The 17,769-nt window shown below is 41.7% G+C and overlaps 1 protein-coding gene and 2 long non-coding RNA genes across 4 annotated transcripts in view; 1 reads left to right on the plus strand and 2 right to left on the minus strand.

Annotated features, from left to right (window-relative positions):
- PRKCE (protein kinase C epsilon) overlaps positions 1-5,606 on the minus strand; it is a 296,445-nt gene extending 290,839 nt beyond the window's left edge. The window contains exon 1 of the mRNA XM_071577229.1: positions 4,479-5,606. Within this exon, the coding sequence (XP_071433330.1) occupies positions 4,479-4,826 (348 nt within the window). The 5' untranslated portion in view covers positions 4,827-5,606. The remainder of the gene's footprint in view (positions 1-4,478) is intronic.
- Positions 5,607-5,642: 36 nt separating this feature from the next.
- On the plus strand, positions 5,643-11,294 carry LOC139682713 (uncharacterized). 2 transcript variants are annotated; one of them, XR_011699668.1, is made up of 3 exons: positions 5,643-5,729; positions 7,707-7,740; positions 8,459-11,294. It is a non-coding gene; the product is annotated as an uncharacterized lncRNA (long non-coding RNA). The 2 variants fall into 2 exon arrangements; XR_011699669.1 differs by lacking the exon at positions 5,643-5,729 and adding an exon at positions 5,896-6,768.
- Positions 11,295-13,216: 1,922 nt separating this feature from the next.
- Positions 13,217-15,899, minus strand: LOC139682722 (uncharacterized). Its single transcript, XR_011699670.1, has 3 exons — positions 15,813-15,899; positions 15,648-15,729; positions 13,217-13,290 (listed from the first exon to the last, which is right to left on the minus strand). It is a non-coding gene; the product is annotated as an uncharacterized lncRNA (long non-coding RNA).
- Between the last annotated feature and the right edge of the window lie 1,870 nt (positions 15,900-17,769).

Genomic DNA, 17,769 nt, shown 5'->3' on the forward strand with positions numbered 1-17,769 from the left:
GCTACTGAGAAACTGTATTCATTCATAAGTTGGTTAAAACTTGGTTGTAATAATGCCAAGGTCCTGGATTCAATCCCCTATGTGGGCCACTGACTTAAGAGTTGGACTCGATGATCCTTATGGGTCCCTTCCAACTCAGAACAGTCTGTGATAATAAACTTTTTCTGCAATGGTGGCACAGTTGCATGATTAACTTCACATTGGCAAATTGGAAATATGAAAGGATGCCTAAGAAGCATCACTGAAGAGAAAAAAATATTATGGGAGATATTTTAGCAAAGAAAAGCTCACTGAAATCTATGTTTCATTTTTTCCTGACAGAATTAGAGATTTTTTTAAGACAGCAAAAAATTCAACTTGTTTCATTAACCTAAATATATCTGTAAAATATTTGCAGTGGAAGTAGAGGCTTTTCCTGCTAAATGTTGTGATGTCCCGATTGATTTAGTGAGTCCTGCTACTGAAAAGCTGCCAGCAAAAGGATTTCTTAGGCTGACTCAATAGGTCTCCTCATGTACAGCAGGGCTAATGGCTAAGACCCTTAGATGGAGTCTTTGGCATAGGTCCAATTACACTGATTTCATCTATCCTCAACTCTGGAAAGAAGACGAACTCAGAACCCATACTACCCAATCATCAACACATATAAACATTGATCATGCTAATTCAGAGGAGTGTAACCACAAGGCTATATATCAATGGAATTTTCCTTCCTGATCTCAATTCTACTGATTAAAATGTAAATGCATTGCCAACTCAAGTGAATCATTTACATATGCCACATGTAAGAACACCAGACAAAGAAATACTTTATTATCACCTGAATACAAAAAAATACAGCCAGAGCTGTCAAGTTGCTAGTTTGTTTTTCAATCAGAACTTGCAGGTTGTTTATTGTTCTGTATCTTCTGTTTTTCAAAGCGTAAGTTCACCAGCATCCTCCTGAATACTCAGTGCCATTCTGTATGACATTTTCTGCGCTTACAGAAAAGCCTGTAATGTCATAAATCCAAAGATCTCTTTAAAACTGCAGTGCAGCCAGGACTAAAAAAATCTGCAAAACTGACACTTTTACTCTGCTATGTCTGTATTGATGCATCAGTGGAAAAGCAGCCATCTTTTTAGTTCCCACTATACCTATTGTAGAAACTCAAACAAGTATTTTATATTGATCTTACAAAATTCCTACAAAACTCCATATTTTGTTCAAAAGCTTCTATCCAGTAAAATCTGAATCCCCATTTCAGGCCACAACTAATTAAATTTTTTTTAATATATATAGTCATAAGATTAAAAACCATTTCTGCAACTGCTGAACACTTTGTAGATAAAAGAAACCAGGATTTTGCATATCTGTCTGGCTTGTATTAATACAATAGACACTATCATGATTTCAAGCTCTGTACTTGTTTATCATTAGTGTTTTCACTGTAACCATGGCATCAGTATGTAGCACAGACCTAACAATGAGAAAAATATACAGCATTTTCCTAAAAAGCTCCTCTCAAAATTAAGACACAAGGATTTGCACAATGGCAAGAGTCAATCAAAGCAGGTGAGCTGGCTAAAGAGAAAAACAGCTTTTCAGGGGAAAAAAATCCAAAACATTATTTTTTTTTGTGAATCTTTTTTGCATTTTGGACTTCTGACAAAAACCTAGAAACATAACCTTGACCAGTGAGCAGATTTTATAAGACAAATATTGAAATTTCCTTAAAAAATACATGCAGTACTATATGAGATCTAAAGCACTGAAGTTATTAATATATCGACAAGCGTTGTTCTCAGCATATGAGCATTTTCGCAACCCTATTTTAACAGTGACAGCCCAATCCTTCAAAAACTGTTGCATCATTCTGAAGGTAAGGAGGGGCAGCAGCGCAATTACACCAAACACATTCAGCACGTACATGGTACCCAGCTCAAACTTTCAGAACTCCTTAAAGAGAAACCCTCAAAACGGCATAAAAAGACTGGATGGTCTTCAAGTGTGTTTCTTAGCTTGCATTTATTTGAAATTTCAGGCAGTAAAGAGGAATGGGCTTCTGTGATTGCTGCTTTAAATTTGTTTGTTGCAAAGTTCAGAAATAATACTACAAAAACATCTGCCTTAAAAGCTAAGAGTGAAATGAAGGAAGTAGTTCTCTTATTAAACAGAAAAAAAATGATTGTATTGTATCAGCAGACCTTAGTCTAACGTTGGTTTAGGCCACATGCATTTTCCTTGTACTGTGACCCATTCACTTGGCAGATGACTCCTTTTTCAGGTTTTAATATAGACTCCAGACACTGATGAAGATACCAATAAATCTATTTACTTCAGTATGGACTCTATAGAGATGTCATGGCCACAGGCCTTATTTTAACTCAATGAAATCAGACCAAAACCCTGTGCGATTTTGTAAGAGTCGGTTCTCTGAAGGTCCTTATCTATAAACAATCCAATAAACACACTTTGTATTACAATTACGGTGACACCCTCAGTAAATAGGAAGATTTTGGAAAGGATAAAGTACAATCCCACAAATACTTACCATCCCCCCTATTCTAACAGTGATACAGGAGGGTGGTGTATGCTGTCTATTACACGTACCACATAAACACAATCCTAACTATGAGAATTTACAGCATAAAACAAAATAAGTGATGCTTCAGAAGCTGAGTTATATTGAGCTGACTAGTTATGATCCACTGCCATATCCTACAAGCGTAGTCACTCCCTCGTCTCCTCCCACCCAGTGAATGCTGGACAGCAATGAATCCTGATGCAATAAAACACAGCACTTATCCAATTCAGCTATGTAGTTCCTCACAGGTCGTATTTACAATGGCTCTCAATCTGTTCAATTTCACTATTTATCTGGGCAACATGTTCAGACACTTGAATTCAGCTTAAACATCAGCACAGGATGCACCCCAGCACACCAGTCCCACCAAAATTCAAACCTGGCATCTGGCACCTGCAAGATGCTTCCAGATTTGGTGACAAACTCAAAACATGTATCATGCACAAAAAGGATATACAAAACTATTATTCTTTCACTAAAAATCTGGGATGATGTCCTCATCCCACTGGTCTCAAAGATGAAACCTCACTTGATTTCAGCAGAGCCCAAATTTGATTTTCATTCAACGCAGGTAAAAGAAATCTGCAATACTGCTGCATTTGTTTTTCCTGATAAGGCTATTTTTAATCTATCACCCACTTTTACCACCTAAGCTTACTAATGTGCAGCTTTTATAAAGCATCAGAATAATCTAGATCATAATTATCACAGTGCAACACATAGGTAGCAAAGTGAAAAATATTTTAAAGTTGTAGACATGAAAGTTTTAACAGCAAAATTGATCAGCTCCTCATCAGCATAAACAGAGCCTAACTCTTTCATGTCTTTCCATCATTCTGCCATCTCTTTATAGCACTGCATTAAGAAACCCCGAACAATACATGAAACTCAAAACTATTAACTCTCACTATTTTTACTTTGGTCCTGGGTTCTCTGTCTGGCTAGTATCATTGCCCATGAAAAATAAATACATATGAAAAGAAAAGCATATATCATTTCAGACGGCTGGTAAAGCAGGGCACACTGAAAATAAGATGACAGCTACTATTGTTTTCTTATACACTTCATTTAAAGGATATACCATTTAACTGTTTAACTGCAGAAATGCAAAATATGCATGTTCACGTTTCCTGTTTTTGTTTGGTTGTTTTTTCCCTGTTAAATCACACTACCTGAGGATGTCAGACCAAGGATTTTCCAGCTTTTTTGTACTTCCACTGAGGCACATCAGCCTCTGGATCTTTAAGACGCTGTTGAAGCTGTTAAGACACATTGTGCCTACAGACAACAGAATTTGTCTGGTCGGGCCCAAATTCCACCAGGACCCTTTTATCAGTCCTGGTCATTTGAAGAAGCATTGCGTTAGATCTGTGCATAAAGGTGTCGATCATCTGGGGGAAGGAAGGAGGAGCATCAGTGTTGATGCAGTGAGCTTTCAAGTGACACGAAGACCCTGAAGTGTCTCCTATAGGAGGTCAGGTCTGGGTTTTTAAGGCTTGTCATTGCCAGGCTAATCAAGAGCATTCACCCTGAAATGATGAAACTCATCTAAGTGCTGGATATGAGTTTTGCAGTGATGTTCTGTATGAATGCATTTGGTTGGGGTTTTTCAGACACAGTAAGAGAACTAGATTTGTATTTATGTAACATAATTTCAGAAACTGAAGTGGTAATCACACATCTCTTACTTGGATTCAGCATATTTTTCTTTCCTGCCTCGCCTGTAGACCACATGCATTAGTTATACAGTAACCATGACTATCTCAGTATAACAAAGCGTGGAAATAATGAAAAGCCTTCAGAGGCATTACATGCCCTTGGCAACCTAGCTCTGCAAGACAGATGTTGCATCCAGAGCCGTGCCACTGCAAATCATATGTACATGGATGTGTCTGCAGCGCAAACACTTACCCAGTCCTCGAAGTGACGGCTCCCGTTCTGCAGCAAGTCCTCAAACTGTATAGTGCAGTTGGCTACAAAATCGTCGTACCCGATGGGGGCATCATGGAAAACAGCCATCTCTATCTTCCTGCCATTACAAACGTCGGTGACAAATTCATCGTTCCAAGCAGGACTGTTGGTCTTCTGCTTGGTCGAGGTCTGCCCGATCCTGGAGTCGTCCACATTGAGGGCGATGTAAGGGTCCAGCAAAAAGGTCTGTGGCCTGGGACCCACCGCATGTCTCAGAGACCACGCCGTGGGTTTCAGATTCACCGCCTCGCAGATCTTGATTTTCAGCAAGCCATTGAAAACCACCATGGCTGGATGGCTGCACTTTTCCCGGGATCAAACACTCGCTCAACGCACTCGCACCGAGAGGGAGGGAGGGAGGTCTCGCCAATAAATAGGAGGGCAGGTCTGGGAGCGGGGGAGCGGGGCACGGTGCGGGTCTTTCTCTTCGCCTGGCTGCTGCTGTTACCTTTGATTATTTAGCCTTTGCTCTTGCGACACCCAGTGAATACATTTATTTTCTTGCTCGTGTTTCTAACGGAAAACAAGGCAGGGGGGCCGGGGCGGGGGAGGCGGCCGCGGCTGCAGGAACCCCCGAATGCAATCAAACTCCAAGCATAATCAATCCGTGGGGTAAGCAAGAGCCTTCTCCCTTCACCCAGACCATAATCCTGGATCAGTCCTTGCAGAGGAAGCGGAGCCGCGATCCCGGGCTCCCGCACACGCCAGTCCTGCCCGTGTGCCGCACAACAATACACACACACACATACACACACTCACACACACACACTCACACACACAGATCAGAAACACCGGCCGACCCACCAGCCCTGCCTACTGCACAGCCTCCGCTCAGCAAACATCCACCCGGGGACCTTCCATCCGCGCCGCCGCCCGTCCTGCGCCGCCGCCTCCGCCTGCTGCTCCGCCGCCGCCAAGGCCGAGGACCCAGCGGAGCGACCCCCGCGCATGGGGGGCGCCGGCAGCGGAGCGGCCCGCGCGGGTCTCGGCGGGCTCCGGCTGGGCGGCCGCCGCCCTGGCGATGGGCAGAGCCGCCACCACCTCCCTCCCGCCTCCCGCCTCCCGCGGCCGCCCCGCTCCCGCCTCCCGCCCGCCACCTCCCCTCGGCCGCCGCCGCCTCCCTCCCGCGGCCCCCGCCCGCTGCCGGTGCCGCTCCGCCGCTCGCTCCAGCGCAGGAAATGCGCAAAAGACGTCAGTGTGTATGTGTGTGTGTATGTATGTGTGTGTGTGTGTGTGTGTATGTGGAGCGAGTGTGCGGCGGCGGCGGCCGCGGCCGTGCGTGTGTGTGTGTGAGTGTAGAAAGTTTTGCCTGTGGGGGGAGCACCGACCGGGGGTCGCGCTGGCCGCGCCTGCACACCCGCCGGGCGGCTCTCGGCCCCGGCCACTGCCTGCCCCGACCCCGCTCCTGCTCCTCCTCACGGGATAAAGTGGTGAACCAAGCGTGGAAGAAACACGCCTTCTTCCCTGATCGCCTTTATTAACGTGCATGACCACCGAGGTGCTGCCCAGACCGGGTGCTTCTGGCGACCCCCCTTCCCGCAGGGCTTTCTCCCCCTCGCCCTGCTGTCCGTGACCCCCGGGCCCCTCTGCCCGCGCCTGGCGGGCACCGACCCCGACATCGCCAAGCCCCTTCCCGTGCCTCCCCCACCCCGCGGCAGACACGGCGCTACGTCAGCGGGGGCCGGGCCGGGCCGGAGGAAGAGTTTCCCCGCGGTGTGCGAGCGCCGGGAAGTGCCGTCCCCCGCCAGGGGAAGCGGCCTCTCGGGGCCCGCCCCGCCCGTCCCGTCCGGCCCGGCCCGGCCCGCGGCCGCCCTTCCCCGGGCTGGAGGCGCTGCCTGGGCTGGGACAGGGACAGGGACAGGGAGCGGGACCGGGACCGGGAGAGGGACCGCCTGTTGCCCGCCCGTGTCCCGCGGCGGGAGGCACCGCCAGCTCCTCTGTCTGCCGTGGGTCACCTGGCCCGTGCCTGCCCCACCTCAAGCCCCGGCGCCTCCCCCTGCTCCGAGCCGGCGCTGAGCGGTCGCCACTGCCCTGCAAGGGGGGGGAAAAACCTTCTGAAAGGGTAGAAGGGTGTACGTACTGTGTTCTTGAACGGTATCTGAACGTCATGAAAGATTTCAGTCACTTCATCACCGTGGTACCGAGTATCGTATGAAATAACCGCGAAGCTATATGCAACCTGACCTCTTCCTCAGAACAAACGTACTCGGGACCTACTTGGTTTCCCATGGTGAAAATTACTACTTTCTTAATTATTTTTAGCTACTGATTTTGCCTTTTTTTTCTTTTGTGATAAAGTCACTGAGAAATGGATGGATTCAATTTTATGGGATTTGAATTTACTGTAATATTACAAGAGAAAAGGTCAGTCCTGGCACCCAGGAGGGTGGCTGGGGTGCTTTGAAGATTGAGGCAATACAGGAAGAAGCTCAGTTGTCTGGATCCAGTAGAATAAGAACATAAAAGATTAGCACCCAGTCCTTGATGTGGACCTGATATTCTTTACTGGAGAGGGAAGAACAGATAATTATGGATTTCTGCAGGTAATGGCTCAGCAGGCAGGTGTTATATTTGGAGCTAATGAAACAGCTCCAGTATCTGTGCTGTCAGAGCAGTTTCCAGATAGGAGATACGGTACTAATGAAGCCTAAGGGTCACAAGAGCATTTGCCTTAATGGAAGACAGACTTTCTGGTGCCTGTTGCCACTTAGTCTACTAGTCAAAATAGAAGTAGAGTAAAATCTCCATGTTCATTATCATCTTGACAATCTCCAAGCAGAATCGTTTGATACAAAGCTGTGGTATGGAGCCAATTATGGGAAATGTCTTCCTTCGCAATTCAGCCTTTCCTGGGCTTATAGCAGCCGTGATCCATCTATCGTGTTATTTCTGAAAAGGACCATACTCACAGGCCCCACCAGAAATACAAGTAGCACCTGCTCCTTTCCTCCCACCCCCATTCACAACCTAGTGCATAGTACTAAATTTAAATCTAAATGGTCATAGATTTAGTGTTTCAGAAAGAACACTATATATCTTTCCTCTGGATGTATTTGTGTTGTTTCTGAATAACAGCAATGTAAACAAAATGCTTCATTTCTTTAGATATTTATTGGAAAACATAAAATCCAAACTGATACACTGTTTAATTTTTTGTTTGTTTTAAAGACATCTGCAACTGCATGTATTCTGTATGCCCAAGGTGAGTAAACAGAGTCTCCATGGTGAGTTTAATGATCTAGCATCTCTGTGAGATCACACATGCATAGTATGAAAGTCTGAATAAATACAGCCAATATTAACACAGCATACAAAATAATATAAATAAACCTTTTATTTGGCTAATTACATACACAATCTACTGCATACATAGCTAGGCCGTGATATCTAATTTGAGCCATCTGTACTTTTCCATGCATGGAAGCAAGCTAAAGTTTGATTTCACAAATAATTTTTCCAAAGAATAAACGTCTGCCTGCATGAATAAGGATTTACAAGCTGACTTAGGATCTAACAGCTCCAGCCTTACACTGCTTAGGAAAATACAAATACCTTGTTTTAATTTATGTTTAGAATTTATTTTTTAATTCTACTTCAGGAAAGCCTGTCTAAGTCAAGACCGAACCTTTGTCACTAAGCAGTTCTTAACCTGAAATAGTATTCTTAAAGTCCACTAACTCAGGTACATGAAGGAACATTACAATGCTTCCTACAAAGTTCATCTAAAAATTGTCTTGGTTCTCTCAAAAACTCCAAGTAACAGACAGCAAATAACATTCCAACTATAGGTACCATTTTCCACTTGAAAGATTTTTAAGTATTTGTTTGCTTGAATTTTTTTTTCTATTCTCTTGCTGTGCATTTGGAAGGATTTTGTTCAAGAATCGAAAAGCAAATGCTATTCCTTCTCTTTCTCACAGGGAGGTCAAGAGAGGAAGATGCAGGATTTCTCCTGGAGAAAGGCAGTAAGAAGCATTCCAGATGCCTTTCTGTACTCTGTTACAAAGGCTACAGTGAGTAGTAAACCATGCCCTGTAGTTTAATTTTAGGTATTTTTCCCAGCCATGTTTTTTTTGAAAGGACACAGAAGGCCTACAGGTCACCTAGACTCAGTACTGGTTAAGGAGATCTACCTACTCCCCAGAAGTAACTTTTGCTGGTTGAAGCTCCCCTGCACAGGACTCTGAGACCAACCAAACTTTTATGTCAGGGCTGCTCCTGACTTGTGCTGCTCAACTGCAGGAGCATCTGCATATTGATGTTTGATTTTTGCTAGTGTTGCCTCAGTCCAACCTCTTACTTGCCAGATAAATGCACAGTTACAGTGTCCTGTACAGCTGAAAGGAAAAGACCCCTGAGAGATCATAACAGCACTGAGTAATCACATCAGCTTCTATTTGCATTCTTAATTTAGGAGACTACATCAAACTGCTAGTGGACAACAATGGCACCAGCAGCACGCAGTCACTTGCAGACAGCACCCTCCCAAGGAACGCTTTTACTGCCGCAAACCTATGCTATGCCTGCCCTGTGTAGGATAGAGTGGCAGCGGCCGTGGCAGGGAGGGACGAGCACGCCGCAGCAGCCTGTTACCTCGAGACAGCCCCTGACCTTTCCCTGGCCTGTGCATCCTCAATAGCTCTGTGGAGAAACAGCACTATCTGGTGGAGAGAGGGTGTAAAGTCCTGCCGGGAGTGGCAACAGGCTTTGTTCCACTATTGCAGCCACAATTGGAACTGGTTTTGAGGTGTTCTTGCTCAAGGTTGATTGGTAGTTTGACTGGCTTTTCAAGACGTTTTATTTTTTTTTTATAGTCCCATCAGCAGAGGAGTGTATCTGGCTAAGCTTTTGCAAAACTAGTGCCTATATCAATTTCTAGTGCTTTACTGACAAATTGCTCAAACCTTGAAGAAATGTCAGCAAATTTTCAGGTTTTTCCAAGTTCAGCAATATGAAAGGAGAGGAGACTTCATGTTGCTTTATTTTTCAAAAGAGCATAATTTCTTAAAGATATACTGAACAGATACATAAGGATAAAACCAGTCCTGCATGCAGGAGAGATTTTCAGAAACAACTTCATGTAAAAAAATAAATAGAAGCCAAACCCCACATTATAAACACTGTGAAAATTGAAGAACTTTGACATGAATATATTCCTAACATCGTATATGTGAAGATGTTCACTAGTATGAGTATATCCACTGAATTCCTTTGAACTTAAGGGATATACTTGTGCAGCAATGGTTGAGTGTTAGTGAAATCAGTCCCTTCCTGGCAAGAAATCAAAGATTGCTGTCAAATAGTGACTATCTTTGAAAGTCAAATTATTATTCAGATATCTAATTTTGGAGGCATGGTTATGAAAAAAGCATCCTCAAGAGCACTTCTGCTCCTGTCATGCTGCAAATTATCTTTAAGGGTATACCAATAACTAATTTATCTTTTCTAAAGATAAAGAAAAATCCCAGTCTCACTGGGCTTGGTCCAACCTCCAACTCTATTCCAAGGTTTCCTTTGTGTCCAGCCAATTTCCTAATTTATTCTTCACTCACAAAGCATGTACCTGAGGAAGTTACTTAAGACACTCCCAATGTTCTCTGTGAAATGTCTCAGCACAAGAGATCTTGTCAATGTGTGATTAATTAGCTCTCCAACTCTCTCTAGTGTAATTATACTTCTGGTACTCTTCCCAGCCTCTTTTAAAAGAATATACTAAACACTAGCTCAATGTGTTAGCTTCCATTGGGAATAAATCTCTTGGAGTACATCTGCATGGATTTGCAGAAGCAGTACCTGGTTCTGGCAGACACAGTGACATGGTGACTTCAATGCAGTGTCTACCAGCCAGCCTGATTTCAGGTATGCACATGGTTTGCTAGCCAAGACTGAAACCCATGATATCATACCTTCCTAGCAGTTCTTATCTGAGCTAGATAGATCACAGCCAGTTTAAGCATATCTGCATGTGCTACAAAAACATACCACCAGTTGCAGAACATATGCTTAGGTCACTTCTAGGCTAGAGATTTCTGGCTCAGTTAGGCAAGGCTGCAGAGCGGTATGATCCCGAACAAACACAGCTGTGCCAGGGACTCTCACCACTGTGGAGTTTATTTATATTTTTTTTTATTGCTTGTGGATGGTGATTTTATTTTATTGATATAAAAAGTTTTAGCACTGTACTTCTCTGTGTAAAATACAGCAGGTCTTCTATAGTGGATATGTACCCCAAATATAAAAATAAACTTCCGCTTGGTCTTGTACATGTATCCTCTCTGCCTTCACGTAAGTATGCTGGCAGCATTCACTATGGGTTTGCCATTTGCAGGATTGTTGCTATTCTATATGTGGAGTTGCTTGAGAAACTTGAAGAGTAAAACCCAGCTCTGGTTTGTTCTTGGTTTATCAGCTGTCATCTTGAGAATTTACTACAGTTTTCTGGGGCAGGGAAACTTGGAGCTACCTGGCATTGCTCAGGAGGATAATAGGAGTCTGTTGATATTCAGACTCAATGATTAGATTGTCCTTGCTGGAAGTAATTTTTGGACAGAGCGACAAGGAAATAATTCTGGAATGGATCAGGATGCAAGAGAGAACGCCCTTCGCTTGATCAGCCTCTCCACGCATGCTAGATGAGCCTTGGAAGGTTTTTTTGCTGAGAGTATAGTCCACTCTCTGCATCAGGACCAGAAGAGAACAGGAACATGAAGCTCAGTCCTCCCTTTCCAGTCTGTTGCTTTCTTGAGCAGCACACAGAAAAAAACCCTGCAGTATATATGCTGCTATGAATGATTTTGTATTGTATCAAAACCCATAGCAAACCACAAGGACAGGTACTTTTCTGTCCTTTATTCTCTACCAGCTGAGTAATTTCAGGAGAGGAGCAAGTGCTAAACGTGATCCCTTTGATGACAGGAAAGCTGATCACTGGGTTATCTCAGCCCACTGAGGCTGGATACCCCATGTATTCTGGGGTCAGTTGTCAATTATCCATACTCCTGTTGGCTTTTGCTGTTTTTATTTCTTTCCATAGAGTGACAAAATATTGTTGCTTCTGAAGACTGTTTGAGGTGGACTTCCCCAGAAGAAACTCTCAGAGGATCTGAGCGTGTTTGCCTCCAGAAAATGGAATTGACTCTGCTTTCTCATATACTGCAGGAGTGCAAGCCATACAACATATGGCAGGATACAGCATAACAGAAGAACAGGCTAGAAGGGCTTACTGTTCTGCTGATCTGTTTAATGTGAGGACACTACACAAAATTTAAAAAAAAATAAAATAAGGGAAGCTCCAAGTCTGGACAACTTGCCATTTACATGCCTAGCCATCACTGGACGTAGTAAGGTTCCAGAGAAGAGTGACACTGTGTATGCACTTTATTGAAGCATTGCTAGTATTCATCTTACTGTCTTATCCAGAATCCTGTGCAGGACTTGGAGCATCTGTCACTAATATATGTGACGTTCCAAGACAAGCTCATTTCACAGCTGGTAAGTTGCAGTGGAGTAATCAATGTGCCCAAGGTGTAACTATTGTTACCAGCTTCTGCTGGGGTTTTTTTATGATTTTAAATTATGCATCTAGTTCAGTAGTATCAATTGAATGTAAAAGGAACAGGCTTTTCAAAAGTAGGTATTATCACCACTTTACAATGCAGAGAAGTGAGAAAGAGAATGATTAAAGGGCTACATTTTGGAAGCACCTCTGAATTTTGAGTGCTTTAATTGTGAAATATCTGACTAGAGGTATTTTAGGTATCTCGAGTTAAGTGGACAATTTTGAGAATTTCTTCCTAATCACCTGCTTAAAACCACATATGAAGTCATTAAAAGAGTCATTAGTAAAACCGCTGTCTTGTTATTCCTACAGCCTTCCTTCAGCCTTTTCCCACGGTAGTATTCAAGTAGTGAAGTGTTTTAAAACTGATAAACTAAAGCAGAATAAAGACATAATGATTTACAGTATTTGCAGTGTTGCCACTTAGTACATGTAGGACATGCTGAGCTGTATTTTTTACTGGCTTCATTGATAAGTTACAATGATGGCCAAAGCCCAGAAAGGCCTATATGTTTGTGCATAACACTATGCAATCTGAATTGTGAGGATTCACGACTCTTCAGTAGACTTATTCCCACACATGTTTTTGGAGAACTGAAATGTAGTACATAATTACACAAATATTTATATTTATGTCTTTGAAGTTGCTAGAGCCTAGTTTCATTTCCTAGTATACTTAGCAGTTTCAACTTTTAAAGATATGGACAGTCCTGGAATGGTTGTTGCTCTAACATAATTCTAAGGGAAGGAAAGGAGTCAATGCTGGGTGAAACCTTCGAGGTGTGGACTGACACGTCGTTTTTCCCACGAGCCTAATGGGCCTCTATTGGTAAGCACAGAATAGAAAACAGTTGACCACTAAACTGCCATGACTCAGGACTTTAGAGTTCACAAACAGAATAAAGAGTCAAAGGATTAGCAGGTCATAATTACTCCACAGTTTATTTTACTTTTGTTTCTCCTTTTGATGTTTGTGGGTGTGGTTCTAAGTCTGTCTTACTCCATTTTTCTTCTGTATTTACATGCCCAAAACATACCCACCTCACTATATGTCCAAGTAAGAGCTTCACCTCTTTTTTTACTCCTTTCTGTTCTGGGTTGTAGAAACTCTCAATAATGCGAAGAATGTTTCTTCAGTGTAATCCGAGTTTCTTCTAACTCAGCACAAGAGGGGCAGAAAGCAAAGATGTGATCCTGCGAAGCAGAACATTTGCAGCAAGATAGGGCATGATCCACTACCATTACATACAGCTAATAGGGAAATTCTGAGCCTGAGCAAAGCACTACATGTCTGAGTTAGTGCTACTTAATTAGTAATTATACTTTTGTAACCTCAGAGCTATCTGCAAAACTTTCACATGTTTATCCTCAAAGCACCCTCCTCATTTTCATACTTTCATTTTAGGTTATGATAGCTATTCTATAAAGGCAAAAATTGTATTTTATCTAACTAGAAAACAGATTTTCTTTCTCACAAAAATCAAAGAAAACAACAGGGGTTTGGTTTTAATTTTATCTAAATAAATTCCAAAATGCCTCTAAATTTATCTGTGTTTAGCAAGTAACTTTTAAAATATATCTTCGATCATAAATGCTTCTGCTTTTGGACACATCAGGTATTTTGGGGCAAAAAGAAAGTACCATAGACTACATTTTCAGTATCTGAAACCAATCCAGTTCTCAACTGAAAATAACCTATCATGGAATTTAAAGTTTTCATATGAAAACCAGTCCTGTTTGGTTATTGGGTTTCAGGGTGTGGGTTCTTTTTTGGTGGTTTTGTTTGTTTGTTTGTTTGCTTTTTTTAAGGAAAGCAGACACTCCAAAGGAAGTATGTGGGAATCGACTGCCTTCATATAGATCTCATATGATTATGTTAATTATTTCTTGTTATCTGAATTTAAATGAACTAATAGAGGTATACTTGCCCTGATGCTGCTGTTGTAAAGTCAAATAGGTAACTGATCCAAAGGAATCAAATGTAGGGCTGCTGACTTAACAAATCCAAGATCGGACAAGCTATAAGAGAGTTTTTCTTCCCAGGTAGTCTGAATGTTAGTTAAAGAGTTAAAATCAGATTACTTACAGTTCTTTGGAGGAAAAAAGTGAAATATTAATAAAACCATTGTGGGAATTTTTTTCTTTGTTTTTACCATAACTGTCAAAATAATTTGATAAATATATCTATCATAATTATAGGGATGTGGCATTTTTCTGAAGTGCTATTCACAAAAGATATTTCCCTTCTTCTAATATTAATATAACTGAAGGAGCCCCTTGTGAGATTTTCAATATCCATGGTTGTAATACTCTGTCTGGGTCTAGGGAGACCGGTATCCTTCACCCATTCCTAGGATAAGCAAAAGGGATTCACTGCATCTAGAGGTCTATTTGTGATGCTTAAAAAAGCAATGTAGATAAAACACTATTGTTTCTGCTTTTGAATAACTGTACTATTTTTGTAGTTATCACAGTCCCCGTATCTTCATTCTTCAGAAAATAAATAATTAAAAGTATATATTTATTCACCTCATGTAGTACATCATCTAGTACATCATTGCTTCAGTTTTGTTTTTCACCATTTATTTGTTTCAAGCTGTTTGTTTATACTGATATTAACATATCTTTGCATCCCTTTCAAAGTAACAAGATTTCTGTTTTGTGCTTTTATGCTCCAGTTTGTATTTGATTTTCTTACACCAGGTTTAGCCTGGAGAGAAATCCTGCCACTTTGTTTATTAGGATAAACACATATTTATAAATTAAAGAAGCAGTTCCTTTATGTACCTCTTCCTCTGACATATGGAATTAACTTACACTTGCTCCCAAATAAAGAAAGCTGCAATCTGCAGTCAGGAGTCATAAGAGAGAAAGGAAGGAATGAGGGATTAGCAATTAGGTTAAAAACTGTAATAATGTCTTATAATTAGCAAATATTTATTATCACAGAAACAGCTACTATCTAGTATAATCAGAGTAATGTAATCTATGCTTCTAATATATTTTTTCATAGCTTGTGCCAAAGTGTTTGTAACTTTACAAAATACTTGTTTTGGACTGAAACTTTTCTAGTTTTGCTAATCTTTTTTTATATAAAAGCTTGAGTAATAAAATTCCAAACATTTCTAAATTATGTATGCATTAATAACAACCTTTTTCAGACATTTCAGTAGCATATTTTATGCCTGAATGTCAGGGGACAGAAACATCACATCTAGTTTGTTTGGGGGTGGTTTTTCTTTTTGTTTCTAAAAAGGTGTGATCTAAGAAATGCCAAGCCTGAAAAAAATTAGTATAATTGTTTCAAAGTTTTGAGTTTAAAATGAGAGATTTTCATCAAGAAAACCTTGTCTAAGTTTCTTTTTTCTCTCTCTCTAAAAGGATAGAAACTGACAGTTTCAAATGCACCAAGATACCTAAATACTAAAATTCTGGTGTCCAAAGATGATGATGCCACGATCATGAGGCAAAGCTTCCACTGTACTTAGCACCTTGTAAAGGTACAGAACTGTGCTGAGATATAACCAGTTCAAATACCTATTTTTAATTACCTCAATTAGGTATTTTTGGAAAGAGTTCAGATGTCTTCGGCTGATTCAGAAATTTATCTGATGATTGGGTCCACATGAATATCTATCAGAAAGACAGACAAGCAGAAATGAGAGAGAGTTCAAATATTTCAAGTCAGGCTTTGAGTAAAACCCACTGATTCTTACCTCATCCATCAGGTCATTAATGGAACAGTTCAGGTCTCACTGAAACCTAATACTCCTTACTTCAGGAATACGAGTCTACTGATGAGAGACAGCATTCAGAAAGGTGTTTGAAGTTGGCAGGCTGTGACTTGTTGCCACTCGCCTCTTTCCATAAGGACATTGCATCACCATGTGGAAAATAAAATGTGGATGGTTTTCTTCTCTTTCTTTATTATTAGTGGATTACATGAAGTGGATGACAACATATTTATTGCAAGCCGTCTGAAATACCCTTTATAGGGACTTTTTTCCTAGCTTAGCAGGTGAGCGCTTATTTACCTCAGGAGAAAACCTGTATTCCCATCACAGCTGTTCAGAAGCCACGAGGCTATGCAGTGAAACGTCTGTTCAGGTTAAAAATGCATCTGTAACTTCAGCAAAGTGCTTCAGATTACAAAAGGACATGTTGTGCATATAGCGTTATCCGAACTGATTCTCCATTTGACATAAGTGAGTTTAGGGAGCCTCAGCTGAAGGTAGAGAAGACTAAGAAGCAGACAGTTATTTTGCTCGAAGGGTGCAATTGCTGCAGTGGAAAGGCACAAATGCTCCATCCTCAATAGATGGGAAATAGAGGATTGATTTACACTGCATGATTGAAGTATACATGTTCCTGGAAATTGTCCTGAGTTATCTAGATTTGTTCTTCAAACAGCTGTTCAACATATCTGCCCATATCCTGCTTTACGAGACAGAGTCCCAGAGCTCTCTTAGGAGGGCAAATCTAAATTTATTTGGTTCTGCGGAAGGCCCTTCCAAGCTCCACATGAAACTCACTCAGTTCCTCCTTTAATGGGCCAAACACTAGGACCTGCATCTTTGTGTTTCTCTCTCAACATTCCAGTTCCATTTTTTTCAGACAGCTTATGGAAAAATATTTCTCAAACTGGACAGAAGAGATCCATCTAAGTACACCAAGGGGGAGTAGTGGGAGTACTCTTTGATATCGTGGGTGTGATTGGGATGCTTTTCTGACAGTGGGTTATTGTGCATCAACAGCATTTATTTCTGTTACAGGAGCAACACAGCTGAAGTATGGGTTGTTACTTGATGTCGTTTTGTTTGACAACAAGTTGAGAACACAAATATTTGCATTTTTGGGGTAGCTGATGTTGAATTGCTGCAAACATTAAAATACAAAGAGACAAAACAAACAAGTTAATACACTTGTTTCCCATAGTGATTCCTACTTGTTATCTGCTTTCTTGTCACACTACTGTCAGGTCTAATAACATAGGCGTCAAGTTCTACTCTGAATTATCTTCAGTTTGTCTTCTGGATCTTTTCAGCAGTGAAATCTTCAATCACAGCCTGTCCAAGATATAATGGAGCATCAGCCTGCTCTTTCAGTTATGACAGATGTATTCCGGCACCACACCTATTCATTCAGAATCTTGTAAGGATTTGAGTAGGTTTTTGCCTAAAACAACATGCTGGTTGCTCCTATTTATCCCTCTTTGCATAAACTCACGCTGTTGGTTTTCACTTTCAGGTTCCTACGCAGCCTGTCCCCACGCTGCCTACAATGGCTCCTTCCTAACATGGTGTCAACACCCTTCTTGGATCACTGACTCTTAGAGGCAGGAAAAACTCCTTTCTTATGTTTCAATTCAAGACTTTTTCCTATGCTGTCCTTATGCCTAGTAGCAACCTGAAGGCACCGGCCTGTAGGAAGATGCTGACATGAATTCCAAAACCAGCACTGGACAAACCCCTTAAAAAACTCAGAGCCTCAGTTGAAGTTTTAAAAAGCAGTTTCTGGTTCTGTTACCCTGCCTGCGTTTCAGTTGTGATGGGTCGTTATCCACACCCTGCCAGTTCTCTTTGTGTCGCCCACAGGCCTTTTGTTCTGTTGATGGGCCAGCTATTAAGCAGTGCTCGTCCCCACCCACGTGCCCTGGTGAGGACTCTGGCCTCG

This window comes from Pithys albifrons, chromosome 2 (assembly GCF_047495875.1).
Source record: "Pithys albifrons albifrons isolate INPA30051 chromosome 2, PitAlb_v1, whole genome shotgun sequence".
In the NCBI taxonomy this organism is placed as follows: Eukaryota; Metazoa; Chordata; class Aves; order Passeriformes; family Thamnophilidae; genus Pithys; species Pithys albifrons.